The sequence below is a fragment of the Podarcis pityusensis genome, assembly GCF_964106645.2.
Source record: "Podarcis pityusensis genome assembly, chromosome: 18".
In the NCBI taxonomy this organism is placed as follows: domain Eukaryota; kingdom Metazoa; phylum Chordata; class Lepidosauria; order Squamata; family Lacertidae; genus Podarcis; species Podarcis pityusensis.
Window position 1 is genome coordinate 2,258,069 of NC_138043.1, and position 17,925 is coordinate 2,275,993.

The 17,925-nt window shown below is 47.6% G+C and overlaps 2 protein-coding genes across 2 annotated transcripts; both read left to right on the top strand.

Moving 5' to 3' along the window:
• The first annotated feature begins 502 nt into the window (after positions 1-502).
• Positions 503-6,475, top strand: SMIM44 (small integral membrane protein 44). Its single transcript, XM_080989306.1, has 3 exons — positions 503-2,249; positions 4,645-4,909; positions 5,837-6,475. Exons 2-3 carry the CDS (start codon positions 4,726-4,728, stop codon positions 6,037-6,039), a joined length of 387 nt encoding a protein of 128 aa, XP_080845432.1. The 5' UTR covers positions 503-2,249; positions 4,645-4,725; the 3' UTR covers positions 6,040-6,475.
• A 5,117-nt stretch (positions 6,476-11,592) lies between these two features.
• SMIM24 (small integral membrane protein 24) lies at positions 11,593-16,917 on the top strand. The gene is made up of 4 exons (XM_080988558.1): positions 11,593-11,884; positions 13,209-13,344; positions 14,846-14,881; positions 16,100-16,917. Exons 1-4 carry the CDS (start codon positions 11,689-11,691, stop codon positions 16,191-16,193), a joined length of 462 nt encoding a protein of 153 aa, XP_080844684.1. The 5' UTR covers positions 11,593-11,688; the 3' UTR covers positions 16,194-16,917.
• Positions 16,918-17,925: the final 1,008 nt, after the last annotated feature.

A 17,925-nucleotide genomic window follows, 5' to 3' on the forward strand; every position in this document is an offset into this window, starting at 1 on the left:
AAGAGGGCAAGCCAGAAGGGCATGTGCCACCGATTCGGGACTGCCGTCTCCACAGGGACGTTTTCCAGGTGGAATCTGTTGGAATCGTCCCTAAAGTCCAGCCGAGGGCAAGACATTCAATCTTGCGAGAGTAAAAACGCGCTTATTTTACAATTGCTTGGTTATGCGGAGAGGGGGGCCAGAGAGTCGAAAGGGGAAGGTGGAAAATAGCCACACCATGGGCAAAATTTCCTTATTGTGGCCAAGTTGTTCTGACGCTCGATATTATTTAGTTAAAAGTAAAAGGACCCCTGACCGTTTGGTCCAGTCATGGACGACTCTGGGGTTGCGGCGCTCATCTCGCTTTACTGGCCGAGGGAGCCGGCGTACAGCTTCCAGGTCATGTGGCCAGCAGGACTAAGCCGCTTCTGGCGAACCAGAGCAGCACACGGAAACGCCGTTTACCTTCCCGCCGGAGCGGTACCTATTTATCTAGTTGCACTTTGACGTGCTTTCGAACTGCTAGGTGGGCAGGAGCAGGGACTGAGCAATGGGAGCTCATCCCGTCGCGGGGATTCGAACCGCCGACCTTCTGATCGGCAAGCCCTAGGCTCTGTGGTTTAACCCACAGCACCACCCACGTCCCATATATATATATATATATATATCAGTCCACAACCAAAGAGTAGGGGGACACCCAAGACCCCCCCCCCCCGCCAACACATGCCAAGCTGGAAAGAGGATTATGATTCGGTTTCGTACACACAAAGTAATAAGAGGATTGTGGAAGGCTGATTCGGAAAGGGATTTCGGGGGAAGGAATATTGCAGGCTTGCTTCTGCGTGAAAGCAACCTCCTTTAGCCAAAAACCATCGCGGATTAGGTTTACCGGGGCTTAAACGTTTAAAAGCAGATCAGGCTTGGCAGAACCCGTTTTCAATGTCAAGGCTTTCCGGAGCCGCTCCCCAGAGGCCGATTGCAAAGCGCGGTGTCAAAAAGTCTCCCCGAATTCTGGCCATTTGACCCCCCCCCCAAAAAAACCCCATTCATGGATCACTGCCTTGTCATCGTGAAGGGGCTTGAATAACTCAGAGAAGCTATGAGCTATGCCAGGGGTAGGCAACTTAAGGCCCAGGGGCAGGATCCGGCCCAATCGCCTTCTCAATCCGGCCCTCGGACGGTCCGGGAATCAGTGTGTTTTTCACATGAGTAGAATGTGTGCTTTTATTTAAAATGCATCTCTGGGTTTTTTGTGGGGCATAGGAATTCGTTCATTCCCACCACCACCCCCTTCAAAATATAGTCCGGCCCCCCACAAGGTCTGAGGGACAGTGGACCGGCCCCCTGCTGAAAAAGTTCCCTTGTTAGACCAGCCTTTTACTCCAAAACAATGAGGACTGCAATCTTGTTTGCCGTGTTTATTTCATTCATCCCCTGTGGTCTGAGCAAGAAAGCGAATCCTTTGCTTCTAGGTAAAGGTAAAGGGACCCCTGACCGTTAGGTCCAGTCGTAGACGACTCTGGGGTTGCGGCGCTCATCTCGCTTTACTGGCCGAGGGAGCCGGCGTACAGCTTCCGGGTCATGTGGCCAGCAGGACTGAGCCGCTTCTGGCGAACCAGAGCAGCGCACGGAAACGCCGTTGACCTTCCCGCCGGAGTGGTACCTATTTATCTACTTGCACTTTGAGGTGCTTTCGAACTGATAGGTTAGCAGGAGCAGGGACCGAGCAACGGGAGCTCACCCTGTCATTGCGGGGATTCGAACTGCCAACCTTCTGATCGGCAAGTCCTAGGCTCTGTGGTTTAACCCACAGCGCCACCCGTGTCCCTTGCTTCTGTGTACTGCAACGCAAATTAACGGGCAGCCAAGACTCAAAATAGTGGATTCTCTGCCTGCCTGCCTTCATCCCAACCCTCCCCTCTCAAAATCCCCAGCTACGATCTGCTTAGCTGATTTTAAGAGATCAGCTCATGGGGAGGGGAGGGAGCCCAGAATAGTAGATTTGTCTTCTGCAGATTTTTTTGGGGGGGGGGGAGAGGAAAGGGGGAGATGTCTGGAAGAGGGGAGGCTTTGAGCAAGGATATCTGTATTTAAAATAAAATTTAAAAAGCTGGGTGGGTGGTTGCGCGGAGTCTTTGCTCTCCAGCTGTTGGCAAACAGCATCTTTCACCCCTAAAAAGTCGACAGATCACCAGGAACGCCTTGCAGACGCTTTCAAGTCGTGCCAATCGATGATTTTGCCTCTTGCGCCAGCTGTTCCCTGTCGTCAGGTAAGTCGCTTCCTGCAAATCCCAGAAAACAAAAACCAGGTTTAGAAATTTAGCCTTAGCAACAAACCAGAGTAGCTTGATTTGCGGCCCCTGCAAAGAGGAAATTGGGTTTGGTGCAACGGGAGGCACCGGCATCACACTCACCGTATTTTTCACTCTATAAGACGCACCAGACCACGAGATGCACCTAGTTTTTGGAGGAGGAAAACAAGAAAAAAAATATTCTGAATCTCAGAAGCCAGAACAGCAAGAGGGATCGCTGCGCAGCGAAAGCAGTAATCCCTCTTGCTGTTCTGGCTTCTGGGATAGCTATGCAGCCTGCATTCGCTCCATAAGACGCACACACATTTCCCCTTATTTTTTAGGAGGGGAAAAGGGAGTCTTATAGAGCAAAAAATACGGCAATTTTTTTGCCAAGCTGCACAGGTCAAAAGAGGTGTTGCAGGCTTTCAAAACCTGCTGTGCCTGTTTAACCAGAGAGGGCAGCGAACCATCAAGAAATATTAATTCTTGGCCAGTGTGTCTGGAGGTCCTATTCTGATTTTAAGCTGTATTTCAGTCAATTGCTGGATTTTATGTTTTAATGTATTATGTATTTTGAGGTTAGCTGAGCCTGGTTTGGCTGGGGAGGGTGGGATATAAATTGATTGTGTGGCTGTGGAAATGGATAAAAGCCCCCCCATCTAAACAATGACCGTCATCACTACATGTAAATAAAACAATTTAATTTTACTTTTTATCATCTACAATGCCATCTAATTTATTTTATAGTACAATACATTGATTATTGCTTTCATTTTTTGGATCAACGGTCTCGTTAGGTAGTAGAATTCATGTTAAACTGCTGTTTTAGGGGTTGCTTTTAAAAGTCCGGAATGGATTAATCCGTTTTGCATTCCTTTCTATGGGAAAGCGCGCCTTGGTTTTGGAACGCGCTTTGGTTTTGGGATGGACTTCCAGGATGGATGAACTTTGAGAACCAAGAGACCAGTGTACAGTGGTACCTCGGTTTTTGAACGTCATCCGTTCCGGAAGATCGTTTGAGTTCTGAAACATTCAAAAACCAAAAACTCAGTACAGAAGCCTTAAAATGGAAAACTCAGTACGGAAAACTTAATACGCAATCTGCGTTTCCGGTTCGACTTCCAAGGCGCATTTGAAAAACCAAAGCATTTACTTCCGGGTTTACGGCGTTCGAAAACCGAAATACAGGTACCACTGTATTCTTTAATCACACTGCAAGACCACATGTGTTGAAATGTTCCTACTATTGGTTTTTTTTAATACTTCCAGCATTTATCACTCTGTGATTTAAACATCTTTGCCGGCCTATTTAGTGTTAAGTACCCGCCTGCGGATCTTTATATGGTTTTCTTTTCAAGTACAAAGTAAAGGTAAAGGGACCCCTGAGCATTAGGTCCAGTCGTGGCCGACTCTGGGGTTGCGGCGCTCATCTCGCTTTACTGGCTGAGGGAGCCGGCGTACAGCTTCCGGGTCATGTGGCCAGCAGGACTAAGCCGCTTCTGGCGAACCAGAGCAGCGCACGGAAGCGCCGTTTACCTTCCCGCCGGAGCGGTACCTATTTATCTACTTGCACTGGTGTGCTTTCGAACTGCTAGGTGGGCAGGAGCAGGGACCGAGCAACGGAAGCTCACCCCGTCATTACGGGGATTCGAAGCGCCGACCTTCTGATCAGCAAGTCCTAGGCTCTGTGGTTTAACCCACAGCGCCACCCTTGTAGCATGCCGTAAATTCCGAGTTGTTTGTCCAAATCAATATTGTGTCCTCTTTTTCTTAACATACGGCTTTTCTCCGTAATTGGGGCCTGAGCTGCCCCCGTCTATTTCTTTTTTTAAAAAAATAATTTTTATTAAGTTTCTTACAGATATAACACATATCACAACAAAAGAAAAACAGAAAAAACACAAGATCACAAATATAAACAAAAACAACCTAATCACCTAAACAACACAAATTAATTAATTATTTAGACTTCTAATCTCTTAAACATATTTTGGGCTTCCTCTAGACCTTCCCATCTGAATTTCCTTGTAATTAAAATGTAGCAGTTTTCTGGTATCATTTTTAAAAAACACAGAATTCCAATTAAAATAACATTTCTTAACTTTCCTTTAGGTTCTAAATCTTTTTTATTTAATTAACTCTTACTTTAATCCAGGCCTATTCTGGTACTTTCAAGCAATTTCTAATTTTTGATATCACAGCATTTATTCAAATAGTCCTTAAATTTCTTCCACTCTTCTTGGTATTCCTCTTCTTTTTGGTCGCGGATTCCTCCAGCAAGGTCAGCCAGCTCCATATATTCCATCATTTTCATCTGCCATTCTTCCACAGTTGGTAGTTATTGCCTTGCCCCTGTCTATTTCTTCCCCAGAATATCCATCAAGCGAAACCTAAGTGACGATCGCTGATTGGGGAACGAGGCGCCGGGGACCCGGGTGCGAATCCTTGCTTGATGCAGTCCGGAGAGGAGGAGGAGGAGGCGGGCGACCTCTTCAGAGATTACAAACCCCCCTCGCTGGATTCCATCCGCCTGCCCCGCTACGCCTTGTATCTTCTGATGGCTGTCATCATCGTGGTCGTGGTCGCTTACGCAATTGTGGGTCACCTCATCAACGACCTCGCACATGACTTTGCGGGTGAGTGGCAGACCTCCTAGAAGCTCCCCCTCCCCCCCCCCAAGTTGCTGGTCCTCAGGACCAGTTTGAGTTTGAGTGCCGTATTTTCCGCTCCATAAGACGCACTTTTTTCCTCCTAAAAAGTAAGGGGAAATGTCTGTTCGTCTTAATAATGATAAATAGCAGAATGCAGGCACCCTATATATAGAAAGGAGCAAACCAGGGATATTTTAGGGAGCAGGCTAGCAGGTGGGGCCCATGACTTATATCCCAGAAGCCTAAAAAGATAAAGGGACCCCTGACCATTAGGTCCAGTCGTGGCCGACTCTGGGGTTGTGGCGCTCATCTCACTTTACTGGCCGAGGGAGCCGGCGTACAGCTTCCGGGTCATGTGGCCAGCATGACAAAGCTGCTTCTGGCGAACCAGAGCAGCGCACGGAAACGCCATTTACCTTCCCGCCAGAGCGGTACCTATTTATCTACTTGCACTTTGAGGTGCTTTCGAACTGCTAGGTGGGCAGGAGCAGGGACTGAGCAACGGGAGCTCACCCCATCGTGGGGATTCGAACCGCCGACCTCCTGATCGGCAAGTCCTAGGTTCTGTGGTTTAACACACAGCGCCACCCGCGTCCCATTCCTAGGAGCCTACACAACACAAAACACTGTTGCTGGATGTAGGTTTTATTTTATTTGTTTTTTATCTTGTATTTTGGAAATGTAAATCCAGGTTTTTTCCCCTTTAATTTTTTTGGGGGCCCCCAGGAGAGTGGGGCCCTAAGCTAGAGCTTGTTTAGCTTATCCGTAAAAACTGGTGTGCTCTGGTCCTTGGGGTCACAAAGAGTCGGACACGACTAAACAACAATAACAAAATCCAGCACTGCGACATACCCAGCTTTCTGCTGCCCAAATCTGCCGGTTTTAATTTTCTCTTTTTTCCCCCATTGCTAGATTGGGCCTTTGGCCCCAAACTGGAAGAGAGGAAGAGGCTGGAAGAGGCCTCGGACGGATGTGAGATTGCAGCCTTTCCCGACCATCGCCTGGCTTGGCAAAAGGGTGCCCCTTTCCCAGGGGTGGAGTGTGCGGAAGGCCGCATCCTGCACCCCTTACCTGGGATGGAGACGGGCTGTGCATCGCCTCCAGCAACTGGCTGAGTCATTGCTTGGATCAGCTGGAGAGATGATTCCCCCAGACATACTGGATATATATATATATATATATATCACCCCTGGATATGAATGTCCAGACTCCCTGTGACGTCTATTTCTTTCCTTTCCTTTTTTCCCTGTTTTGTTGTTGTTGTTTAGTCGTTTAGTCGTGTCCGCCTCTTCGTGACCCCCTGGACCAGAGCACGCCAGGCACTCCTGTCTTCCACTGCCTCCCGCAGTTTGGTCAAACTCATGCTGGCAGCTTCAAGAACACTGTCCCACCATCTCGTCCTCTGTCGTCCCCTTCTCCTTGTGCCCTCCATCTTTCCCAACATCAGGGTCTTTTCCAGGGAGTCTTCTCTTCTCCTGAGGTGGCCAAAGTATTGGAGCCTCAGCTTCAGGATCTGTCCTTCCAGGGAGCACTCAAGGCTGATTTCCTTCAGAATGGAGAGGTTGGATCTTCTTGCAGTCCATGGGACTCTCAAGAGTCTCCTCCAGCACCAGAATTCAAAAGCATCCATTCTTCGGCGATCAGCCTTCTTGATGGTCCAGCTCTCGCTTCCATACATCACTACTGAGAAAACCAGAGCTTTTACTATACGGACCTTTGTTTTGTGCCTGATTTTATCACGAAGAAACTGCCACCTCCAGCGACCTTCATTCCCAGGAAAGCAAACCCAGGATACATGCTGCCCCCCTCGAAAAATCTCACTTCTCAGAGATGGAGGTGTTTGTAACATTAAAAACGAGCATGGCATACGAGTCCTGCCAGTCGTCTCCGTTGGTTCTTTGCTCTGTCAAAATCTGGCTCAGTAAACACACGAGACGTAACCGGCTGTGCTCTTAGATAAATAAGGCATACTATTCATGTATCATGGGACGTGGGTGGTGCTGTGGGTTAAACCACAGAGCCTAGGGCTTGCCGATCAGAAGGTTGGTGGTTCGAATCCCCGCGACGGGGTGAGCTCCCGTTGCTCAGTCCCTGCTCCTGCCCACCTAGCAGTTCAAAAGCACGTCAGAGTGCAAATAGATAAATAGGTACCACTCTGGCGGGAAGGTAAACGGCGTTTCCGTGTGCTGCTCTGGTTCGCCAGAAGCGGCTTAGTCCTGCTGGCCACATGACCCTCGGCCAGTAAAGCGAGATGAGAGCTGCAACCCCAGAGTCGGCCACGACTGGACCTAATGGTCAGGGGTCCCTTTACCTTTACCTTTTAACTTTCAACAAACGAACAAAGCAGAAAACCCAGTGGATCAGATCATTCTCTAGTGAGTTCATGCATGAGGTCCATCCATGTAATAGTGTCTATTCCACCTTTCTGTTCATAAGGTCCAAACAATCCACAGGGTCTAAGACAAAGATTTCCAGAATATTGGCCTTGTTTCGCTGTCCTGGGCTTCGTCAGTAGTTGAAGCTCATATGTGATATTACAGGACAGTGGATCTTAGGGCATTCGATACATGAATTTTTGTTGTTGTTGTTTCGTTGTTTAGTCATGTCTGACTTGTCGTAACCCCCTGGACCAGAGCACGCCAGGCCCTCCTGTCTTCCACTGCCTCCCACAGTTTGGTCAAACTCATGCTGGCAGCTTTGAGAACACTGTCCCACCATCTCGTCCTCCGTCGTCCCCTTCTCCTTGTGCCCTCCATCTTTCCCAACATCAGGGTCTTTTCCAGGGAGTCTTCTCTTCTCCTGAGGTGGCCAAAGTCTTGGAGCCTCAGCTTCAGGATCTGTCCTTCCAGGGAGCACTCAGGGCTGATTTCCTTCCGAATGGAGAGGTTTGATCTTCTTGCAGTCCATGGGACTCTCAAGAGTCTCCTCCAGCACCAGAATTCAAAAGCATCCATTCTTCGGCCATCAGCCTTCTTGATGGTCCAGCTCTCACTTCCATACATCACTACTGGGAAAACCAGAGCTTGAACTATACGGACCTTTGTTGGCAAGGTGATGTCTCTGCTTTTTAAGATGCCCTCTAGGTTTGTCATTGCTCGATACATGATAGTATACCTTATTTATCTAAGAACACAGGCGGTTTTTATTGAGTATGCTTTGCGTGACCATGGGTTTGTTTGTTGTCGTTTTGCTACTGTCAAAATCTGGGGCAGCCGGCTTCCCTCGGAACGAGGTTTCCCACAACACCACACATGACAGGGCCTTTAATGTTTAATCCGGACCCACAAAGTACCAGCTGCCTTCGTGCCGCCGCCGCAAATCTGGAGCCATCCTTCCCACTAAGTAAGGAGATGGACTTGGATTCCTGAACAGCAAACCCAACCTAATTGGTGCTTTCCCAAATGGTACGTGGGCAGAAAAGCAACCGCCCTTCAAAATCTGACCCGCTCCCAGGTTTTGAGATGCAATTGTCCGGCGGAGCGATGCGTACAAAAATCCCATCTGCTGCGGTAAAGTTCGGAAAGGCCTGCGTTGGTGGAAACAGCATGCAAAATGTGCAAGGGGATGTTTTTTCATATGTGGTGGACTTGCAAAAGGGTAAAAGAGTAGTGGGAAATGATCCATAACAAATTGGGGGGGGGAATGTTTAAAAGCACTTCCCCCCCAAAAAAAACCCCAGAGTCCTTTCTCAAAACAAAACAAAACAAAATACTGTATTTTTCGCTCTATAAGACGCACCAGACCACAAGACGCACCTAGTTTTTGGAGGAAGAAAATAAGAAAAAAAATATTCTGAATCTCAGAAGCCAGAACAGCAAGCGGGATCGCTGCGCAGTGAAAGCAAAAAGTCCTCTTGCTGTTCTGGCTTCTGGGATAGCTGCGCAGCCTGCATTCGCTCCATAAGACGCACACACATTTCCCCTTACTTTTTAGGAGGGAAAAAGTGAGTCTTATAGAGCAAAAAATACGGTAATTCCTTCCAGTAGCACCTTAGAGACCAACTAAGTTAGTTATTGGTATGAGCTTTTGTGTGCATGCATACTTCTTCAGTGTTATGTACTGAAGTTCTCACCCTGGGCCAGCAGGGTAGACAGTTTTCACTCAGGTCCACATATGCAAATAAGGGCTTGAAAGTGACGTTCAGTGATTGGATAGTTACAGAAAATGGTTACTGTTGCGTTCTAGTGGAGCTCTATATAAGCAGGCTGGCTGAATCCTTCAGTTCAGTTCTGTTCTGGCCTGTGAATAAACAAGAGCTGTTTGAAGAATCGCTGTGTCGTCTGATATGTTCACCCACAATTTAACATTCAGATACACTGAAACAGAAGTCACCAGACCCTTATATATTCAGTGTATCTGAAGAAGTGTGCATGCACACGAAAGCTCATACCAATAACTTAGTTGGTCTCTAAAGTGCTACTGGAATGAATTTTATTTATTTTATTTTATTTTATCTATTTTGTTTCGACTACGGCAGACCAACACGGCTACCTACCTGTAACTAGAGTCCTTTCTGTTTGGCATAATTGAGACGGAAATTCCCAGGTGTCAAAAAAAAAAAAGGTTGTTTATGTATGCCACTACTGCCGCCCGTGTTTCGCTAGCCCAAAAAACGGAAAATGAGCGAGGTCCCAACCGAAGAAGAATGACAACTTAAGCTGATGTAATATGCTCAGCTTGCAGACTTAACATATAGAATAAGAGAACAAGAAGAAGATACGTTTAGAGAAGATTGGAAAACGTTTATTGGATATATGGGAAATAACTGTGTACAGCTGAAAACACTGCCAGCATTAAGATAAATTTGACAGGGTAAAAAGCTTTGACTGATGCAATAATGGAATCCTGAACGGTATAGTTTCTGTATTACTGTATTTTAATATTTTGTTGGAAGCTGCCCAGAGTGGCTGGGGAAGCCCAGCCAGATGAGCGGGGTATAATAATAATAATAATAATAATAATAATAATAATAATAATATTAAAATGTGAAGGGATTTGTGATATGCAAAATGAACCATGGAAAGAGAAGAAAGGTCATGGAAATCTTAAGCATGCGTAAACGAGTGCTTCAAATGGTAAAACGGGAAATTTAATAAAAGCTGTGTTTTAAAAAGGAGAAAGAAAATAGCATACGAAACACGTTGTGTTACGGGGAATGGCTCTGCGGAGGGGAAATGTGTATATTCGGAAGATTTAAGAGCCCTCCAACTGTCGTAGATGCTTTAGCTGAGAGTCCTGCCTGTTGATGAATTTGCTTGAGGATTAAAAAATAATACAGTGGTACCTCAGGTTACATACGCTTCAGGTTACATACGCTTCAGGTTACAGACTCCACTAACCCAGAAATAGTACCTCGGGTTAAGAGCTTTGCTTCAGGATGAGAACAGAAATCGCGCGGCGGCAGCAGGAGGCCCCATTAGCTAAAGTGGTGCTTCAGGTTAAGAACAGTTTCAGGTTAAGAACGGACCTCCAGAATGAATTAAGTACTTAACCAGAGGTACCACTGTAATTACAAACCAGTGTTGAAATATAGAGAGCTGGACTTAACAACTGGAAAAAGGAGAACCTGAGAGGAGAGGAGATTTGAATCTCATTGCTCCTCGCCCAGCCACTCCCTTCCTGCCAGACTGGCACCGATTTTCCTGCGGGTGGCATGGCGCCCACAGATCATGTGAGGGTCATAGTCCAAATGCCAGGAACAGATTGCTGTTCGCAGGTACGAATGGTTGCGCATGTGCCAGGCCATTTATGCTCCTCAAGGGACGCGGATGGCGCTGTGGGTTAAACCACAGAGCCTAGGACTTGCCGGTCAGAAGGTCGGCGGTTCAAATCCCCACGACGGGGAGAGCTCCCATTGCTCGGTCCCTGCTCCTTCCAACCTAGCAGTTCGAAAGCATGTCAAAAGTGCAAGTAGATAAATAGGTACCGCTCTGGCGGGAAGGTAAACGGTGTTTCCGTGCGCTGCTCTGGTTCGCCAGAAGCGACTTAGTCCTGCTGGCCACATGACCCAGAAGCTGTACGCCGGCTCCCTCGGCCAATAAAGCGAGATGAGCGCCGCAACCTCAGAGTCGGCCACGACTGGGCCTAATGGTCAGGGGTCCCTTTACCTTTTAGGGTGCATACCGACCCACACGCCCCGAATCTTCTTCCTGCCCTTCCTCCGTTGCCCTGGTGTCTCTGAGCATATGCAGAGTGAAAAGAGAGAGCATGAGCCGAGTGAAGCAAAGACGGAAGGGAGAGGAGGAGGGGGACTTGCCGACGGCGTTTTCTGCAAGAGCCACCCTCCAGAAAAATAAACTCGTCTTCGTTTCCTGGGGGTTTCCTGGACCCACTAAGGTCCCAGCACCCTCCCTGACCCCGACCCCAGAGCTATCATTTCCTTAGGATGTCCCTATTTTCAGGGGAGAAACGTTGGAGGGGATGGAATAGGACGTCCCTATTTTCAGGGGAGAAACGTTGGAGGGGATGGAATAGGACGTCCCTATTTTCAGGGGAGAAACGTTGGAGGGGATGGAATAGGACGTCCCTATTTTCAGGGGAGAAACGTTGGAGGGGATGGAATAGGACGTCCCTATTTTCAGGGGAGAAACGTTGGAGGGGATGGAGTAGGACGTCCCTATTTTCAGGGGAGAAACGTTGGAGGGGATGAGACAGCCACAGAAGCATGCGAAAGCAGAGCGGCTTGTTCCTTGTCCCGGCCCAACCCTCCTTCCATCGGCATCTCACGTGAAGGCAGAGCTGCCCGACGGAACTGCCATTATCAAATGCACTTTGATTCAGAGTCCAGAGTTACGCTTGCAAGCAAAGTAGATATCTCCTGTTTCACACACAGGAATACAGAAACCAGGAAGGACAGAGCTGCCTCGCTGAACAGCACATATCAAAGCAACACAATGGAGTTGTTCTCATACCTTCCTCTGCTCCTGGGAATTTTCTTTGCCCCTTGTGCCCACGGCCAAGGTAGGAGTGTGCCACGGTCTCCCCGGGAAGGAATTTGGTTCAGATACAGGTGGCGGAACCTGTTCAGAATCTTGCCAAGCAGATCTGCACCTCCTAATTCGTAGAGGCAGCGTGGCCTAGCGGTTAGAGCATTGGGCTCCCCGGGTGTGACTGTGTTGGCCAGTCGGGAGGATGAAATGAGAGGAGCGGGTATATAGGCGAGTCCTCCAATGGTAGAGGCTTGGGGCATTGTCGGGGGGGGCGGGTGTCAGGGTGAAGGCCTTCTCTGTGGTGGCCCCTAAGCACCTTCATTTTACGGCTCCTGGCGAATGTTGGACGTGCCATATGAACCTACACGGACCCTGAGATCATCTTGAGGCCCTCCTTCGTGTGTCCCCTCCTCGAGTGGTCCAGAGGGTGGCAACACAAGAGAGGGGCCTTCTCTGCAGTGGCTCCCTGTTTGTGGGAATGCTCTCCCCAGGGAAGGTCGCCTTCATTATACACCTTTAGGTGCCAGGCAAAAACATTCCTTTTTAACCAGGCCTTTGGTTGATCCTATGCCCTTTTAAAAAGTGTTTTTGTGTGTGTGTCCGGGGCAGCTATTGACTTCTTGATTTAATTTTTATTAGGTACCGTATTTTTCGCTCTATAAGACGCACCAGAACACAAGACACACCTAATTTTTGGAGGAGGAAAACAAGAAAAAAAATATTCTGAATCTCAGAAGCCAGAACAGCAAGAGGGATCGCTGTGCAGCGAAAGCAGCGATTCCTCTTGCTGTTCTGGCTTCTGGGATAGCTGCGCAGCCTGCATTCGCTCCATAAGACGCACACACATTTCCCCTTACTTTTTAGGAGGGGAAAAGTGAGTCTTATAGAGCAAAAAATACGGTATTTTGTGGTTTTATATCTTGAGTTGATTCTGTGAACCACCCTCACACACACACACCAGGTATAGGGCACTATATAAACCAATAAATAGTAAATAATAATAACCACCAGTGGCTTTTTTTCCTTTAAAAAAATGATTAGGAGGTATTCTCATTTTGACCCGAGAAAACCACCATTTCATAGTTCAGGTCGGGGAAAATAAATATAGTAAATGGGCAAAAGTACAAAGATTCACAACATGTTAAGGGGTACCCCTGCGTATCCCCAGAAAAAAAAGCACTGATAATAATAATTATGCGCCCTGGCACATGAGACTTGAGGCGTAAATAGATAGGAGCCTCCTTATTTTTTGAATCCTCTTTGAAACAGAGCCCGGTAGCGATGGGGGGGGGGGGGTTAGCAACGCCCAGAGTTTTTCCGCTTGACCCAAAAGGACCTAACCTTAATCCGTTTAGGCGCCGTGACAGGAACCACAAACGGCTCCAGCGGTCTGCAACCCTGGCTGGTGGGCCTCGCCGCCGTCCTCGGTTTCCTGGGCGTGATATTCGTGGCCTCCCTCATCAATCGCTTCTTCTTCTCCTCCAAGGAAAAGTAGGTCTCTCTCTCTCACTTTTTGAACATTTCCTTCTTTAACCGAGAGCTGTTTCTCTCTCTCCCCCAAGCCACAACTATTATTTCTTCTTCTTCTTCTTCTTCTTCTTCTTCTTCTTCTTCTTCTTCTTCTTCCTCTTTTTCTTCTTGATCTTCTTCTTCTTCCTCCTCTTCTTCCTCTTCTTCTTCTTCCTCTTCTTCTTCTTCCTCTTTTTCTTCTTGATCTTCTTCTTCTTCCTCCTCTTCTTCCTCTTCTTCTTCTTCTTCTTCTTCTTCTTCTTCTTCCTCTTCTTCTTCTTCCTCTTCCTCTTTTTCTTCTTGATCTTCTTCTTCCTCCTCCTCTTCTTCTTCTTCCTCTTCCTCTTCTTCCTCTTCTCTTTCTTCCTCCTCTTCTTCTTATTATTATTCCTCTTCCTCTTCTTCTTCTTCTTCATCTTCCTCTTCTTCTTCTTCTTCTTTTTCTTCTTGATCTTCTTCTTCCTCCTCCTCTTCCTCGTCTTCCTCCTCCTCTTCTTCCTCTTCCTCTTCTTCCTCTTCTCTTTCTTCCTCCTCTTCTTCTTATTATTATTCCTCTTCCTCTTCTTCTTCATCTTCTTCTTCTTCTTCTTCTTCTTCTTTTTCTTCTTGATCTTCTTCTTCTTCCTCCTCTTCTTCGTCTTCCTCCTCCTCCTCTTCTTCCTCTTCTTCTTCTTCCTCTTCTCTTTCTTCCTCCTCTTCTTCTTCTTATTATTCCTCCTCCTCCTCTTCTTCTTCTTCTTCTTCTTCATCTTCATCTTCCTCCTTTTTTTCTTCCTCCTCTTCTTCCTCCTCCTCCTCTTCTTCTTCTTCGGTGATCCCTCGTAGCTGAGTAAGATTGTCTTCCATGAACACGGTTTTCACAGTGAGTCCGTAAGTGACTGTGGAGGCCAATTCTGCATCCCCACGTCCTTCCACAGTAGGGACATTGGTTTCCGGGCGTGAGTTGATCCCAGTGAGGGTTTGCCAAGCGTGCCTTCCTCTTAGCACGTTTCTCCCTTGCGTCCTGAGTTCGAGTGTCTTCAAAGCCCAGGACACCTTTGGGAAAGGCTGTCCTCCAGCTGGAGCGCTCGCAGGCCAGTGTTTCCCAGTTGTTGGTGTTTATACTACATTTTTTTAGATTTGCCTTGAGAGAGTCTTTAAACCTCTTTTGTTGACCACCAGCATTACACTTTCCATTTTTAAGTTTGGAATAGAGTAGTCGCTTTGGAAGACGATAGTCAGGCATCCGCACAACACAACCAGTCCAACGAAGTTGATGTTGAAGAATCATCGCTTCGACACACAAGCGGCAGCCTCACAATTTCACCTGGAGGTCTTGCGAGGGTGTTGAGGACATAGCAAGAGCCCTACTGAATCAGGCCCGTCAAGTGTGGGTGGTGGTTAGAATCACAGAATTGTAGAATTGGAATGGGACCCCAAGAAGCCATCTAGTCCAACCCCCTCTGCTCCCCTTTCTCCACTGATGGCCTTGCTCTCTTTGCAGGGATGGCGAAGGGAAGTCGATGAGCACCGAACCTCGGTAAATATGGTGGCTTTTGTGATGGTGTGCGTTTGTGTGTCTGTGTGTCTATTTCGTTCCGTTTTAATTCTTTTGGCCGCAGATGCGATGGGCGTTCGGATTCGCCTGGCACAGCAATTTTCTGATCTTATGCTGCAAGTTCATTTCTTTAAAACAAAAAAACCCACTTTTATTTAAAGCATTCTTCTTTGGCAATCACTCGTAGCCGAGTAAAATGGTCTTCCCTAAACATTTAAAGCATTAAAACAGCAAAATGATAGATTCTTAAAAAATAAAGTACAATAAAGGCGTTTTTGCTACCGTATTTTCTGGCGTATAAGACGACTGGGCATATAAGACGACCCCCAACTTTTCTAGTTAAAATATAGAGTTTGGGATATACTCGCCGTATAAGACTACCCCTCTTCCAACGCACACCGAATAAAAATTAAAAAACCAGTCTCCAGTCTGGCTCAGAAATCCGCTCCACTTCCCAGTGCCTGGGGGCTTCTGGGGCCAATTTTCAAGCGTATTTCTGCTTCATTTAGAGAGCTTGGTGTCCTCTGATTTAATTTGCTGTCGTTTTATCCTTTGGTGGGGAGTTGCTGCAGGAGCTGCTGCTGTAGCCGGCGTATAAGACGACCCCCAACTTTTGAGAAGATTTTCCTGGATTAAAAAATAGTCTTATACGCCAGAAAATACAGTATTTATACCTCGTCCATCTGACTCGGTTTTCCCAGCACTCTGGGAGGCTTCCAACATATATAAAAACAGTGCTTTTTTTCTTTAAAAAAAATGTTTAGGGGTCCTCTCATTTTGACTCAAGAAAATCACCATTTTATAGTTAAAATTGGGGGGAAATAAATACAGTAAATGGACAAACCTCGCTTTATTGGCCGAGGAAGCCGGTGTACAGCTTCCGGGTCATGTGGCCAGCAGGACTAAGCCGCTTCTGGTGAACCAGAGCAGCGCACGGAAATGCCGTTTACCTTCCTGCCGGAGTGGTACCTATTTATCTACTTGCACTTTGAGGTGCTTTTGAACTGCTAGGTTGGCAGGAGCAGGGACCGAGCAACGAGAGTTCACCCCGTCACGGGGATTCGAACCACCGACCTTCTGATCGGCAAGCCCTAGGCTCTGTGGTTTAACCCACAGCGCCACCCGCTGAGACTCCTTCGGGTAGTGATAAAGCGGGATATCAAATCCAAACTCCTCTTCTTCTTCGTCTTCTTCTTCCAGCCCAGGCAATATTTACGACAACATCGCCATGGATCCCGAAGAGGGGAGCTCTCACGAAAAGGAGATAGATAGCGACAAGGTGACCAGCATGTAAAGTCCGGCTTGGGGGGTGAAGGACGAGGACGGCAGCTGGGTACCAATGTGACTGGCCGCACGGTGCTGAATTCCCCCGTTCAGCCCAGCTCCGACAACCTCTCTGAGTCTTGACCACCTCTGCCTCTAGGGATAAGGAGATTTCAGTTCATTCATCCCCCCAAATGCAGCCACAGAAATCTGGACATGATTATATCCAAGATTGTGCCAAGGGTCTGTTCCGGCGAGAGTGGGGGGTGTCCCAGGGAGATGCTCTGACAATACCAGCCAAGAAGGTGCAAAAGGAAGCGGAAACTGCTGGGATGAGGGCCGATTCGAACGCAGAACAGCCCTTTGAAACGACTCCAAGGAAAACCTTCAGAAGCGTCCCTAGAAGCAGTTCTTCTGCGCTGTCTCCCGAACCCTGATCTTTAAAAAGAAGCATTTCCCTGTTTTGTGTGAGAGATGTGGGAATGCCTCTACAGCGGTCCCTTGGTTCTCAAACTTCAGCCGTCCCGGAAGTCCGTTCCAAAACCAAACTTAAGGCGCACTGCTTTCCCATAGAAGGGAATGCAAAACGGATTAATCCATTCCAGGCTTTTTAAAACAGCAATTTGGCATGGATTTTGCTATCTGACGAGACCGCCGATCCATAAAACGAAAGCGATAAACAATGTGCTGCAGTCATGCCATCGATCCATCAGTAGTTGAACTGGGTTCCGCACAGTCGCGGAAACGAAACGAAAGAGAGCAGCGAAAACAAAAATGCAAAATACTGTATTTTTTGCTCTATAAGACTCACTTTCCCCTCCTAAAAAGTAAGGGGAAATGTGTGTGCGTCTTATGGAGCGAATGCAGGCTGCGCAGCTACCCCAGAAGCCAGAACAGCAAGAGGGATTGCTTCTTTCACTGCGCAGCGATCCCTCTTGCTGTTCTGGCTTCTGGGATTCAGAATATATTTTTTTCTTGTTTTCCTCCTCCAAAAACTAGGTGCGTCTTGTGGTCTGGTGTGTCTTATAGAGCGAAAAATACGGTAAATAGCAAAAACAGACAGACCTCAGCGTAAGGCTCAAAACGGAAGCGTAACTCTCAAAACAGAGCACGTTCGGCTTCCGAAAAAAGTTCGCAAAGCGGAACACTTGCTTCCGGGTTTGCAGCGTTCTGGTTCCAAGTTGTTTGAGGACCAAGGCGTTTGAGAACCAAGGGACCGCTGTACTCAGAAGAGGGATTCCTCTGGTTATCTTTGGGGAAGTCGCTATTTAGGAGAGACATCGCTTCACGTGAGCGGGGAATGATTCTTCTTATAACCAGAGACATCCCTCTAAATATTATTTGAGGCATGCCTCTTTTTAGAAAAGGGATTCCTTTCTGATAACGGGGATTGCCTCTTCTTAGAGCAGGAATTGGGGGCAGAATCTGTATCCAGGCAGAACGTTGTTCCGCTTCCACTCCCCTGGCCTGCGGTCAGCGATTACGGCCGCCGCAGTCCGCAACGGGAAGACCACATCCCTGATTTGCAGGAATCTTTCATCGCAACCCTATTCCCTTCCCGCTAACATTTTCCGACAGAAAACACTGCTCTCGCAAGCAAAAGCTGTTTTTTGTGGTGATCCAATTCGCCTTTCCTGCCTCGGCCAATTCAAGAGGAGTCGTGATTTTGGGTGGAGGGTGGCTTTTAAAAATCTGTTAATCTGTGAAACAGAGTGGCCTCTCTTGCAAGGATGAACGCTGTGCTTTTCAATTAAACCCCCCCG